This window comes from Nannospalax galili, unplaced genomic scaffold (genome assembly GCF_000622305.1).
Source record: "Nannospalax galili isolate Female #2095 unplaced genomic scaffold, S.galili_v1.0 scaffold304, whole genome shotgun sequence".
Taxonomy (NCBI): Eukaryota; Metazoa; Chordata; class Mammalia; order Rodentia; family Spalacidae; genus Nannospalax; species Nannospalax galili.
In genome coordinates, this window is record NW_008352325.1 from 964,092 (window position 1) to 979,225 (window position 15,134).

General features: G+C 43.6%; 1 protein-coding gene across 3 annotated transcripts in view; it reads right to left on the reverse strand.

The window, feature by feature from the left end:
* Positions 1-1,148: 1,148 nt before the first annotated feature.
* Ikzf1 (IKAROS family zinc finger 1) overlaps positions 1,149-15,134 on the reverse strand; it is a 92,353-nt gene continuing 78,367 nt past the window's right edge. For all 3 annotated transcript variants that reach the window (XM_029554170.1, XM_029554171.1, XM_029554172.1), the window contains 2 exons: positions 12,484-12,618; positions 1,149-4,453 (listed from right to left, as the gene is read on the reverse strand). In XM_029554170.1, the coding sequence (XP_029410030.1) occupies positions 3,750-4,453; positions 12,484-12,618 (839 nt within the window). In that variant the 3' untranslated portion in view covers positions 1,149-3,749. The remainder of the gene's footprint in view (positions 4,454-12,483; positions 12,619-15,134) is intronic.

Here is a 15,134-nt window from a genome sequence, read left to right on the forward strand (position 1 = left end):
AGGAATCTAACTGGGAGGAAGTGTGCCACCGATTCCTGTGTTGATGGGCATCTCTTATGCTTGTGTGAACTTCACTGGATAGGGCATACAGAGTATCTGTACTATTTATTTATCTACCACTACGAAAAAAAAACACTACAAAAGGTATGCAAAAGGATACTCTACTCCTTCAGTGATAATCCCCTGTTCACAGCTAAACAGAGATAATCTAACATCACAGAGGCGGGACTGGAAAGATGGCTGATTTTTGCACCTACAGTCCTGTGCTTATAGCTGTCAGCAGGGAGAACATCTGAAGCTGTACTGAAATGAGCAGATTTGACCTCAACAATCACCACAGACAACATTATAAAAAGTACTGGAAAGGACTGGAAACAGTATTGCATATTAGTATCTGGTCCCACTTACAGTGAGTGCCATAGCACCAAATGTGCATGCGCACCCTGTTTTAAATGCCAGTACATCTCAAATCTAACTCGGGTCCACTTTAAAGTTGAAAACACAGAAACATGTTAAATATAGGAGATTGGGATTTTAGTGTTTACCCATTCTTTTTGCTGGAACTGAAGAAGAGAGAAGCAGATTTTACATCACGGTGCATCTACATAAATTCAGTTCATCTTGAGTTTGTTTGGGCAAGATAATGTTACAAGACTCACAATGGAGTCAAAACAAAATGAAAGAAGGAAAAAGCACACACACACACACACACACACACACACACACACAAAAAACTCCCATCTCTGGAACAAGCAGCTCTTTTTCTCAATGATGACTGTAAGACTTTATTATGTGGTTGATTCTGAGTTTGAAATGAAACATGCTGGTATCTGAAGTGACTGGGATGTGGTCTTGGTGATCATGCAGTGGTAGCATCACGATGCTCATAACTCTTACTAGGACAAGCACACACTCTAAGGTACAAATCACAGACAGGACCTGGGGCAGGAAGCTGCGGAAAATGGAGGAGAGGGAATGACAAATTGTGATTGCTAAGCTGTCACCAACAGGTCTGCCTTATCCTAGGAACCCTCTGCCTCTGATAGCCACTTATAACACAACATGAAGGCATGGGATCTGGGCACATTTTAGCACACAGTGGTACTCAAGACACATACCATCCACAGAATAAACCACAGAACAAAAAGTGAGGTCATGCAAAATCTTACTTTTACCAGCTAGAAGGAAAACTTCAGCAACTTTTGGTACAGAATATAGCCACCTTTCAAACATAATTTAATTACTTGTGGACATAATATGAAACCTTATCTTAAATACAATAGTTTCAAAAAATGCTGTTACAATATAAAACCACAACAAAAGGTGTGCAAATAGACATTTATATTGGCTAAAAAAGGCAGTGAGAGGAAGGGGCAAAGCATTTTAGAAAACAGCTCCTGAAGCCACTATTTACAGTTCTGCTTTACCTCTGAATGCAGGTGGCGGGGCGGGGCAGGGGTGGGGGGGCTGGGGTTGGAGCTGTCTCTCTTCCACCAGCTGACTGTGGGATGCAAGAACAAGAGTGAGCAAAATATGCCAGAGCATCGGAAGCTTTGGAAGGTTGTCACCTGGAGTCTATGAATTTGGATAAGGCCTGGCTTTCTGCATAACTGCATACTGAACAAAAGCTGCCCACAGCTCTAGTTCCTCAAACTCCCCCTTCACACAGTGTCAATCATTATAGTTACAATTTTATTTCCACTTTCAAAACACCACATTTTTCTGAAAGCAAAGAAATCCATGACTCTAGAGACACCTTTGTGAACTCAATTCCTGCAACAGAACTCAAAAGCACACCAGGAAGTTATTTTTATTTATAGAACCTATCTTTCCAAAGAAGCAGTGTAGCTTGAGACTGCTGGGTGGGAAAAGCCTTCAGGTGCCTTTTATCTTTGGAAAACTTCCCACAACTTCAATTGATTTAGAATTCATTTAGGTAGGTGACTTTCAATGAGGAGGAAGTTTGTCCCCCTGTGGCATCTGGAAACACTGGGAGACATTTCTGGCTATCAATGAGGGGTACTACTGACGTCTACAGGGTAGTGACCAGGGACACTGCTAAGGAGGCGACAACGCACAGAACAATCCTCACAGTGATGATCCAGCTTTAAGTCTCAGTAGGGCTGAGATGAATCACCCTTGCCTTGGGTTAAATGTTGAGTTACTTATGAACAATTTTCCCTACAGTTCTTTGGGTTCACCTCAGAAAGTTTCTGTGAAGTCAGTACTGCAAACTCTTGAAATTATATGTATTTTTTTTTTTTTCTGAAGTGGTAGAGAGTAATGACCTAACAAAGAATCTCGAAGGAGGCCCTTCCTGGCTGATAACTGACTTGGCTTCAGAGAGGCATCCCTGTCTTGGTATGGCTGGACTGGCTCTAGCCTCTAGCATCACCTGTCCCTTGCCTGTGAGACCTGGTGGGCATTCCTCTCTGGGAACCTGAACCAGTCACACTGTGGCCCGATCATTCCAATATTCTAATACCACTCCTGGGGTGAAGGTGCACAGTCCCATGTCCTGTAGACACATACTACTTTGTCTTTGTGCTGGAGGGTTTCAAAATATTTGTAAATTTGGTTTAAAAACAGGATTGTTCTGTGTTTTAGTCACTGAGATGCTGGGCTCACATATTAAGCTAAAAGAGTCATTCTGAATCATGGTCTTATGGATTTTCAAACAATAAACAGTGAGAGTAGGGAAAGAATTTTACCAGGATGAGGACACCCAGGTTCACAGCTATAGGCAGAACAGAGACTTAATGAAAATGAAGGGGTGGGGTTGGGCTCTGCTGGGGATATCAGGTCTCGGTCTCAGGTTTAACGGGCCCAGGGAAGACTAGATGCCCAGAGAACTGAGAGTGGGATTTAGAAGAAAACTTTGGCTTCTGAGGAGTTTTCTGTATGGGAAGTTCAAATTAAGGTTCAAACTTCAGGAGTGGTATTTAAAACACAGTGACTTCAGGAGTGGTATTTAAAACACAGTGGTAGGCTTTGGGATGTGAAAAGCAGAGAGATGACAAAGCCACTAAGAGGGCCCCCCACATCTGCCCTTGGGAGCTCAGAGCTGTCTCACTGGCCAAATGCCTCCTGAAGGCCAGGCTCATCAGGTAGCTGGGGTGTTATTGTGAGGCTCAACAGTCTCTTCCTCCCCTTGCCCAGGGGAAACTTTGAGCACAACTTGCCCAGATGCTAGTCTCCAAGGCAGAATATGAATAGTATCTTTCAAACTTCTGGTCCTGGATACAGGTAGCCTGAGATCATGTTCTCCACATAGGCTGCTGTCCCAGCTGCCTCACACCTGGGTCCTGTGGCTCACCAGCAGAGCTCCCTGAGATGGCCCCACCTCAGTGGCTGTGCTCAGTGCTCCTAGGGACACAGAGGACACACAGGGCATGAACTCTGTGCTCACAGCAGGGCCCACCTTACTCCTTCCTGGATAATTGTTTTAGTCATTTCTCTAAATGTTCAGGCTCTGTTTGAAAGGGATGCTAGGAAGCCATTGGTAGAGGATTTCAGCTAGTAGTCAACAAAACCGTCTAGAGGGATGGATGTTCTAAGTGCTCCCAGTACAATGCAATCCTGCCTCTAACAACAAAAACTTGTTTTCAAAAGCAAATAAAATCCCAACCAACCAACTTTTGAAAAGAACAAAAGCCACCTGCAAATCCACACCCAACACTGTCCACGTGGGTCCAGCTGCCGGGAGGTGAAGGCAGTTGTCCTTGTGCTTCTGTAGGCCCTGGCTGGGCTTAGCTCATGTGGAAGCGATGCTCCCCCCGTGTGATATGGGATGAGAACTCGTACCTGTCCTGGCTGTGGTAGCCACACATGTTACACTCAAAGGGATCCCGGAAACCGTGGCAGCCCATATGGATGGTGTACATGACGTGATCCAGGAAAAGCACCCTGCAGTGTTCACACTTGTACACCTTCAGCTGCTCACCGCTCGTGCTGACCACGCGGAAGGCATCCTGCGAGTTCTCTGAGGCCGCCCTCAGCACCTCGTAGGCGCGCTGCTCCTCTTTGAGTGCCAGCCCATTGCGGGCATGTGGGTTGATGTGGTTGGTCAGGTAGATGAGGCCAGCACGCTGCTCCTCTGCGTTGCTCTCGGTGTCCGTGGAGTCTTGGCAGCTGTTGCTTGGGGAGGCCTCTCGCTCTGAGGATGCCGACTTGGCCTTGGACAGCAACAGCAAGTTCTCCACTGCACTGTCCTGTGCGGAGTGGTTGGACCTTGGAGGCCCATCTGTGGGGGGCTTGTGCAGCTGGTACATGGGACTGATGACTGGCACCACTTCGGAGCCACCGGGGGGCGTCTGAACCAGTGGGCGCAGGGACTCAGCTCCCAGGTAGTTGATGGCATTGTTGATGGCCTGGTCCATCACATGGGATGTCATCATTTCATCCTTCTCATAGCTGGTACTGTCATAGGGCATGTCTGACAGACACTTGTCTCCTGTGGGAAGCAGGTAACCATGAGTGAAATCTATACCTGGGGGACTGGAAGGCATCCTAGTGCCCCTGCAGAGAGGGCACATCTGCACCCACACAGGAGGGTAAGAGTGAACATCTTGCACAGGGGTCTACTGAACATCTTGCACATTTAGAGAAATGTGGTTGATCCATTAAATAAATAGGGAAACCAAAGATTATACCTGACAGCTTAAACAGTGCAGATTTCACCAGGCAAACTCATACTTCTAATTTTCATAAAGTATGGTGAAATTAAACATTATCAGACTTAACTATTTTAAATAGTATTCCAAGTGTATACTGCTTAATCTATCCTAAACTTATAAAATTAAAATGCACAATCATAATTGATAATGATATGTGATATGCTTAAAGCACTGTATGATATATTAAATTTATCATTTTGATAATCTAGAAAAACATGTATTAGAACACTAACACATTATGCCAAATGAATAACACAAAAATTGGTAGGCCCCAGTACACAATGAAAGTAGAAAAAACACATAAACATAATCCTCTGAACCCTCTCTTCTCCAGTGAAGAGCTCAGCAGGAATGAGGCCGGAAGCAGGAAGCAGGAAGCAAACAAAGGCTCTACTGTGGAGCAGGGTGGGACACACACCATTCTTTCACTCTTTACAAACATGCCCAACAGTAAAGATAAACAGGGAACTGATGGGAGAACTCAGAGGTGATGGGGCCCTGACCTCGAGAAACAGACTCTCATATGATTAGTTTGTAGGACTACATGAACTCTGCTATAGCCTGGACCTTTGATGCCTCCAAAGGCCCATGTGTCCAAACTGTGGTCCATGGACTGCATGAATCCCAGGAGAGCAATGAATGTGGCCCAACATGTTTGTAGATGACAGTGTCTTATCCCAATGCCAAATGGTTAGATACCCTGTACTGTGAGGTTCTGTAATCTTTAGGAGGGTCTAATGGGAAGATAGATAGAGGCTGTGTCCTCAAAGAGGTGCTGGGACCCTGGCCCTCATATCTTCCTCTTTTGCATCCCAGCCACAAGGCAAGTATTTCTGCTCTAACACCTACTCTCTCCAGGATATGTTGTCTCACCACCAGCCCAGCACAACAGGATCAATGGATCAGACAAGGAACCTCTAAGCAGTAAGTCAAAATTAAAGTTTCCATTCTGTAAGTTGACTATCTCAGGCATTTCTCTATAGTGGTGGAAAGCTGGCTAATATAAGCTTACTTCCCTGGTACCCCTGAAATATGAGACTGGATTTGGCTTTATGGTGATTAGTTTGTGGGTAAATGTATCAATAATGAAATAAAATGAACTTCCTTAAAGATATACCTTCTCAAAACATTGTTGTTAAATCCAGCATGAAATCATGGCTCAGTTAACAGACTCATTCATTACAGCAATTCTTCATACTCCTATTGGCAGGACTAGCAACTTGTACACCTTGTCAGTGATGGTGAGAGAGTAAGTCATTGCACATAAGGCTACTCACAGGACAGATGCACTGTTTACATTGTACCCAGACTCTGTTTTTTTCCCTCCTTCAACACATCTGGTTGGATAGTGGGACTAAAAGGAGAGCCAGTGAAAATAGTTCCCATCCTTAGATTCGCCGAGCTAGCAGGGAAGATACACACTACATGTAATGATGTAATCCATCTCCATCTGAGAAATCCCAAGAAAAAAGGAAGGCTTCCTCCTAAGAGCCAACTGGGTGAGTGAGCTTTTGTGTCCCACTGTTGGAGACACTGGCAGGGACTGTCCTCAGGGGGACATGGTGGGACTCTGTGAAGGTCCAGGGAGCAGAGCTAGTGTCCAAGTGGTAGATAGGATCATAAACTGAAACCCAGACCAAACTGACTTTGTCCAAATAAAAATGGACACTGAAGGGTCTGAAGGAAGCGACCTTCCAGCCACAGCCAGCGAATGCACTAAAGAGGTACAAAAGTGAGGGAGGGGCTGTTCAGAGGCAGGTTGTGCCTGAAGGTGGCTGATGAGGCTGGTGGCAGAAGATGATCCCAGCACCTCTCATCAGACATTGAACTCTTTACCTTCCCTAAACTCCTCTTTACTGACAGTAGGACAAACTATTCCACAGTTCATAAATCTACTCATAGTCATTGAAAAAAAAAAAACTGTGACCATTTATGATGGCCAGGAATATATTCCTCACTATTCTAGGAAATATCTTCACATTGTGTTTCTTATGCTTAATGGATGCGTACCACATGACAGTTTGTTTTCCTTTGCTTTCATCTACTGAAAGCGGCACATACCCTGATAACGGCATAGTGTGATGCTTAGACTACAGAAAGAAAACTTGTCTACACCCAGTTACATCCTCTCAGAAACTGGACAGAATGAAATCCCTGTGTAGGGGATGGTAGGGACCACTGAAGTGGCCTTTCTTTCCATTCAAGGGCAAAGTAATTGCATAGCATGCCTAAAACCAAGTTTGTGGGTTTTCCCCCCGTTTTTTTAAAAATCCAGGTGCTACTTGGCTTGTTACATGAAAACAAGGTCTAACCTGCTACCAAACCCTAGCGAAAAGAGGAGGGTGTGGGCTGGCAGTGCAACTCCGCTGGATGTACAAGTGTGTTGTCAGCACAGGTGGTGCTTTCCTGTTTCTCCCTGACATCGAGGTTCTGTGGTTTTCTAGGCAACCACTAACCTCTATTGTTTCAAAAACTTAGTATCAACAGCAAATGGGTATAGGAAAGAAAGCAAACATACATTCCAGATTACCATGGCATATTAAATATACCCATGAAATTTCTATATCCATATGAGAAAAATACAAACCTACAAAATTCACTACTGAAACCTATCATCCATCCGGCCTATGTATCTATCTAATCTATCTATCTATCATCTATCTATCTATCATCATCTATCATCTACCTATCTATCTATCTATCATCTATCTATCTATCTATCTATCTATCTATCTATCTATCTATCTATCTATCTATCTATCTATCATCTATCATCATCATCTATCTATCTAATCTATCTATCTATCTATCAATGGATATATAGTTTAGATATATACATATATGTATGTATGTTTACATAAGCTTATAAAACATTGCTTCCTGATGGCTTTTTCAAACCTTCTTGGTCTTATCTTTCCTTCCCTATCTATCTATCTATCTATCTATCTATCTATCTATCTATCTATCTATCTATCTATCTATCGGCTGTTCATTTTCTATTTTACATTTATCTATGACCCAGGAAAGAAACAGAAAATTCTTGCATGAGATGCAAGGCAAAGCTTTGGGTAATGGCACTAACAGATGGGATCAACAACATCCTCAGTACTCCCCAAAAATCCTCATATCGACAGGGAAACCTCTGATTCAATAGGTTCAATTGTTCTTTTTGCTTTTCTGATCACAGGGCAGCTGAAAGCTCTGCTACAAGAACCAAATGACATCAAAGTCCTTTGCATGGCGGCTGGCTCTCTAGCGTAAAAACAAAGACCTTGATGAGTTGCACTGCCTGGGAAGCTGAACCAAAGCCCTGAAATGTCCCCTGTGGAGACAGGAAGTACTAAACACCATTGGTTGAGGGCATTTAACCAAATCTGAAAATAAAGCAAACACTCAGATGGGAACATTTTTTAACAAAAGCTGAACTCTGCCTCACCTGAACTCCCCCAACACCATCCTTGGCATTCTTTCAGGATTTAAAAAAGCCATAGGTCTCATAGGAAAAAAGTCTCAGATACAATGGGAAGAGCAGTGAAATGTCAATCAAGCTACATCAGACCAAGTGATAAGCGGGATAAAAAGAAGTGTCATGGTTACAGTGAACACATTTTCTGGCAATACAAGGCAAGAAAGGAAGTAAAATGAACGAAGTTAAGTCCATCCTAGGGAAAAAAAATAAATTTAATTCCAAGAAGAGAGAAAATGCTTCACAATTACCTCATGACATGGAGTCAATTTTTAAGGATATTCAAAGGTAACATTCAAAAACAACAGTTCACATCTCAGCAAACAAAATGAAATCTAAAACATTACTACAGACTTAACGCATAAATTTGAAAACAAGCACTAGCATAAAAATGACTAAAAATCAAATTACTCAGAAAGAGGGAAAATAGAAAACACTAACAGTGAATCCATGTAAAGAGACAAAGAAATAAAAATAATGAAATGCTAACAGACATGGAAGACAAATTACCCAATCTGTGACACGAGTAGAGATCACAGGGGACAGAAGAAAAGAACTGATGTGAAAGAGAATTTCTAAGAAACAAGGAGGGAAAATCCTCAGGATTACAGAGGTAGGGCATTTTCATTCAGAGTGTGAACCTTCAAGATGCTTCTTAGGGTGTGTGACTTCAGGGTTCAAAGAATAACTCTTTAGGCATTTAGGGAGAAAAGTAAAATCACATTAAAGAAAAACAATCATATTGGATTTAGAATCATGACAACATCCAACAAGAAAGGCTATCAGACAACGTGACAAGATCCAGCCTTCTCGCGGACAGAAGGAAGAGTGGCCCAAGGCCACATACTTCTGAGCATGCTCCTCAGGTACAATCTTCAAACAAAGCAATGGTGGAAATGGAACGCCTTCAAGAGGGTGCTAGGATGTAGGTTCTACCCAAAGGAGGGATAAGTCAAAACAAATAACGCTAAGAGGCCTGGGTCTGATCCTTAAATCTGTGTAAAGATAGCTACAATACTCTAAGAATAATGATTACTGAACAGAATGTGAATATTCTAGAAATGGACAATGCAAATATAACAATATAAGTGACTCAAGGAGAGATGGCTAAGTGGTTAAGACCACTTGTTGCTCTGGCATAGAACCCACATGGTGGCTGACAAACTCTGTAACTCCAGTTCCAGGGGATTCAATGCCCTCTCTGGCATCAATGAACACTGCATGCAGTGGCACATTGCCTTTAATCTTGGCTCTCAGGTGGCAGAGGCAGGTGGATCTCTGTGAGACCGAGGCCAGGCTGCTCTAGTGACTTCCAAGCCACCTGGGACTAGAGGAAGATTCTGTCTAAATCAAAACAAACAAACAAAGACTTATAAAAAATAAAATGACTCACGCTTTTAATGTTTTTTCACAACAAATATTTTCATTTTAGAGAAATTCTTTTTTTCTCTCTTTTTTTGAGACAGGGTTTCCCTGTAGCCCTAGCTGGCCTGGAACTCGCTATGTATACTAGGCTGGCCTCAAACTCACAGAGATCCACCTGCATCTGCCTTAGAGAAATTCTTTAAAAAATAGTATCTCCTCTAGAAGATGATGTTTGGCCACCTCTTTAAGACATGTTCAGTATGTTCTGGTTACTGTGAAAATATTTTCTAGCAATATATGGGAAGAAAGGAAGTACAACAAATCAGCATGTCCATCCTGAGGAAAAAAGATGCACTCTTTAGAAACTTTAAAAAGTACTTATTTCACATCTCTACATTAGAATCCACCAATTCTTAATTCAACCTACTGACATATATATGGTAGAAAGAAATTTAGAATGATGTTAATCTAATTTAATATTAGTCATTCCTGGATGCTGGATTTAGTTATATGAAAAATTAAACGTTTGTACCAAAATTTTCATCAGCCACATGCCATTTTAGTAACAAAATAGTCTATTATCCTGGAGGGGACGGGGAGCCTGTTTAGTCCATCCGTTTATGCTTTAGAGCGGGAGAAACTGTGACACAGGGCGAAGGGCTGCTGGGAACGGCATCAGGTAGCAGTGAAAGGATGGCAGACACAGGAGAGCAGGGATAGGCGCTGGTTAAGACCTGAACTGCCAGTCACCCCTGGGGGAACACCTACAGAACACAGCTGCTAAGACCCCGCCTTCCACAGTCCACTTCCTCTCTCCTGATCCTTCTGTTCTCACAATGCCAGTTCCCCCTGGGTTTAACCACTGTCCTGGAGACTGCTTTCTCATCTCAGCTTTGCTCCAGCAGAGCACTTGGTTTTGTTGCTCTTTTTAACACAGGAGCATGTGAATACGACAATGCCCACACTGGTTTCACCCCGGGTGGCTATGGTAGCATGTCACAGAAGCTCTATTTAGACTGAAGTCTCCAAAGCTAAACAGCACTGGACATGGTCATTTACCAAAGCATGTGGCATTCTCCAGGCTCCTAATCCAAAAGAGGAAGTGAGGCCCTGCTTCCTGAGGTCACTAACTTTTCACAACCCTTGGACACACTTGTTACTGCCCATCTCCCTGGGCACCCCATCAAACTCCCCATGACTCCTGTTCTCTGGGGCTTCCCAGTTGATGCTTCCTGAGGAGGGAGGAGCTAGGGGCCCTATACGTGATGTTGCCTAAAATCCCAGTCACCCCAACAGCAGATTCCTTGTCCAAGATTTCTTCCTTCTCCAGTCAGGAAATGGAGTCTCTCATTCTTTCAGTTCAAAAGCTCACATCTGCCTGGACAACTGCACACACAGTATTTCCAGCAAGTGGTTTCTATTTTATTTTCAAATAGAATCGCTTTCCCCTATTCTTCCCAACCGCCAATCCATGGCAAATCTCCACTCAGTCAAAAGGTCAAACTGTAGCCCTGTCTGTAATTGTATGAGGAAGGTGGGTGCCCAAGAACTCGATCTGTCTTTCTCCATTCCTGTAGGTGCCCCCTAGTGGGGGCGGGAGGGGGTTTCACCAATTTCTCGTTCCAGGCTCTCTTTAGCATAGTTTTCCATGGGCTGCTCTTACCAGTGTCCTTGAAAACGATCATATCAGAACCTGAAGTCCATTATTTTCCAGGCTTCACCCTTAGAAAACCCATGATTTCCTTCACCAACCCCATGCTGGCCTCCATTCTGCCTTCACCAAACCTCCCTCTTCTCGATTGCTGCCGATACTCCCATAATCCCCCCTTTCCAATTAACTGTGTTCCATGCTGCCTCTCTTTTCGAAGCTGGTGCTCCTACTGAAAAAACCTCTGCCTTTTCTGTATTTCTGAATAACACATTTGCTCAGCTTGGCATTTGAAGGCCATTTGTCCTATGACCAGAACTTTCTGGGACAACTTGCTTCCCAGGGGTAGTTGCACTAAGCTGGGTACATCCTTCCTCTTCTCACGTCCCACTTGTCCTGTTCCAGACCCCACTACCAGCACAGCCCTTCCTCATATGCCAGGCCCTCCTTGCTCCACCCAAGTCTGTGTGATGCAGTGCTGAAATCTTGTTCCTTTCTCAAGGTTCATCTCAGCTTCATGAACGAGTTACTCGAGTCTCTTTCCTGAATGTTACTTTGCCTGTCCTTCACATTGAGGGCTTCTAAAAGTTTGCACGTCCTTGAGGTGGTTTCATGCTCACTATTACTCTATGAGACACATAAAAGATGGAACTAAGGCTTGGGGACGCTGACTCTTCTTTCCCAGGTCACAGAGTTAATGAATGGCTCTGTGCTAACCTCAGGCTGGTCTCCGAGGCTAGTGAGTTCCACTCAGGCACCTCCTTCAACTTCTTCCTTGTCCTTCCGGAGTCTGCCTGGAGCACAGGCATGGAGCATTTGCTTATGATCTATAGTAGGCATCAGTGGCTGGAGGAGTACGGGGCTCAGTCTGCACTGCTCCTCAAATAGCAAGTCTAGCTGTGTTGCTCCATCACTGGCTCTGCTGAAGGCTTAGTCTCTGTTCAGTTCCCACATTAGCCCTTATTGTTCTTCATGAGGAGAGTGATATAAGCTCAGAGACGAAAGCAGGTGTGAGGGTGTCCTGCCATGAGGGGGCCCCTGGCTCTCAATCTTAAGACTGATTGATCTGATCACCCATAGAGGAACACTGACATCATACCAAGGGCCCCAGCTGCTACAAAACCACATCTAAGAAATTCCTCATGAAAGTTTGTCAATTTAAAGAAAATTTTTCAAAAAAAATCTAAAATATTTAAGAAATATTAAGTTTACCACTTTTTTCAAAAAGTGAATTTTTTTCCCTTGCCTCCACCTTCAAATAATTTCCATTTGAGTCTAAAATACCCACATAGTTGTATGTTAAGAGACAGCAAACATTTAACTCTTACCAAGAAATTTCTGAGGCATAGAGCTCTTACGTTTGGCGACGTTGCTTGCTAGTCTGTCCAGAACAAGGGATCTCTCTGGTCCTATCTTGCACAGATCTTCCGCCATCTCACTGTGATTAGTTTCTTCCTTAATAACTAAAGTCAAAGAAGTTAGAGAGGCCAGTTTAGAAATGCTTGCAGTTCAAGATTCTGCGGCATCCAGTGCTTCACATGACATTTCTGAAATGCCCAAAGTCGGGCCCTTCCTTGGACTACTTCTCAGCCTCCCAGCACTCCGACAGACACCAGATTTAACACCAATGACCAGCCACCTGCTAAAGCTCCTTTCTCCACATGCTCAACCCACATCATCCCTAAGACGAAAAGAACAAGCATCACCTCTACCATCTGAGGCTGCACCGAGCTTAACTGTATTGCTTTGGAGGGTCCTTTCCCAAGACCACCTTCATCAACTCTAAAAACAACTATGAGAACCAAACACTGTCAGATCTAGAAAAGACTCAAGGGTTTGACTTCATCATTACACAGGGAACAGAAGTGCAGGGATGTGGCCTAAATGTAGGGTCCTATAGCAGGTTTTGGCCCCATACCTGACCACACAGCAATTTCCTCATCACCATACAGCATCTGCATAGGGTAGGAAGCTTAGCGGTCATGCAGGGAAATGCAGATATATGCGTTAATTTAGTCCCTCTCTGTTTTTCCATGCTAGCTCTCCTTGTCCATACCAGAAGATAGAATGTTGTCTTTTGCATAGTCTCATCTATTCTGACTTCCAGTTTTAGTTGGGGATTGTGTGTGTATGTGTGTGTGTGTGTGTGTGTGTGTGTGTGTGTGTGTGTGTGTGTGTGTGTGTGTAGGGGGTCAGGAAGTTTTGAACTGTAACTCCTTCATTTCCATGAAATGTATGCTAATGTTCAAGGAGCTGAAAAATGTAAATTAATCATCTTCTACAATTCCTTTTCTTTTCTACAAAATTATGTATCTTTGTATGTACATGTGAGTACAGGTGCCCATGGATGCCAGGGGCATTGATCTCCTGGAGCTGGAGTTACAGGTGTTGTGAGCTCCTGATGTGGGTTCTGGGAACTGAACTCAGCTCCTCCGGGACAGCAGCAAGCACTCTTAAACATGGAGCCACCTCTCCAGCCCCATCTTCTACATTTCGAATTAGTTCTTTCAACAGTTTCTGCCTTGTTTTTTTCCTTCCCAGACAGTTCATGTTTGTTTATCACAAGGTATTTAGTAGGTTTACCCAGTGCTGTTATTGACTTAGCTCTGTGTTCTTCAAAGAGTTCCATGAGTCATAGCTATATTTTCATGTCAAGCTGGTCTTCCCAATTTTCCCATTTCTTCAGATGTATTTTATTATAAATGGTTACAAAATGCCAACAAGATTTATAAAACAATTCAGTGTTAAAACCATGCCTTGATTTGGGAGGACACACATGGATTATATCCAGCCCTTTCTCCCTCTTCCATCTCCTAGGTTTCCTCCTTGCCCAGACTGACAAGCTATCGTTGCACTTTGCATATGACAAAATCCCCAAGTATCTGCTATCTTCACTGCTATTATAACTGCCACTTTAAACGCCCATATTTCTAGTTGGATACTATTGCTGGCATATTTTTTAACAGTGGACATGAGTAAGTGCTTCTTGCTAAATAGCTCAACATACAGCCCATATCCCTGAGTGATAAGAGGAAGTAGACAAACTAATAAAACCCAAATTCTAGTAGGCCTCACACATGCATGTGATCAATCAAGATAATATGCTCACTTACATGTCCTTCCTCCTATGTGAAGTAGGCTCAGTCACTGGCCCAGGTGCCCCCATCTCAAATGGGATCTCCACCCCACCATACCGTAGGACTGCCTGCAGTCTCCCCTACCCCTACTTGGGCTGTTCTACAGCAAGTTAAGCCCAGTGCCTTTCCCTTGCCATCTGTGCATGGGAGGCTCTTTTCCCAAGAGAGACATCAGCAAAGTATAAAAGGTGACCACAACCCTTTTACTAAAAAGAATTATATTCAGAAAACCAAACATTTTCTCACACCTTCTAAGCGACGCAGGTTTTGCTGAATGGAACCTAAGCAGGTCTGGGGAGTGAAGAGGTGGCCTGACTGTCTAAACACTGATGAGGACAGACCTTTGAAGGGCACAGAGGGACAGGTAAGGGAGATGCATAAGAATGCAAGGTTTATTCAGCCCTGCACATCAGAGCAGACCTAGCCAAGACCCCGTCTCCTGTCTACCCTCCCAGCCCAGCAAGTTTGGATCTGGAATATTCCCCACAGGCCTGTTCCCAGGGTGATACAAGTTAGAGGTGGTAGAACTTTTGAGGGGTAGTCTTGATGGAGGTTCTGTAAGTAGTTCAGGATATGTATGCTTTCAAAGAAGGGTGTGGAAGCCCAGCCTCTTCTTTTTTTCTCTTTGTCCCTAGTCTGTGATGTGAAGGCTTTTACCACACCCATACTCCCATCATGACATGCTATTTTACCTTCATGCCCAAAGCAATGCAACCAACCAAGCATGGACTGAAACCTCCAAAACTTTACATCCAAATTGCCCTTTCTTTTTATAAACTGGGATCTCAGGCACTCTTTACAGTGATATAAAGCTGATTAGTACACTGGTTTGGTGTTTACAA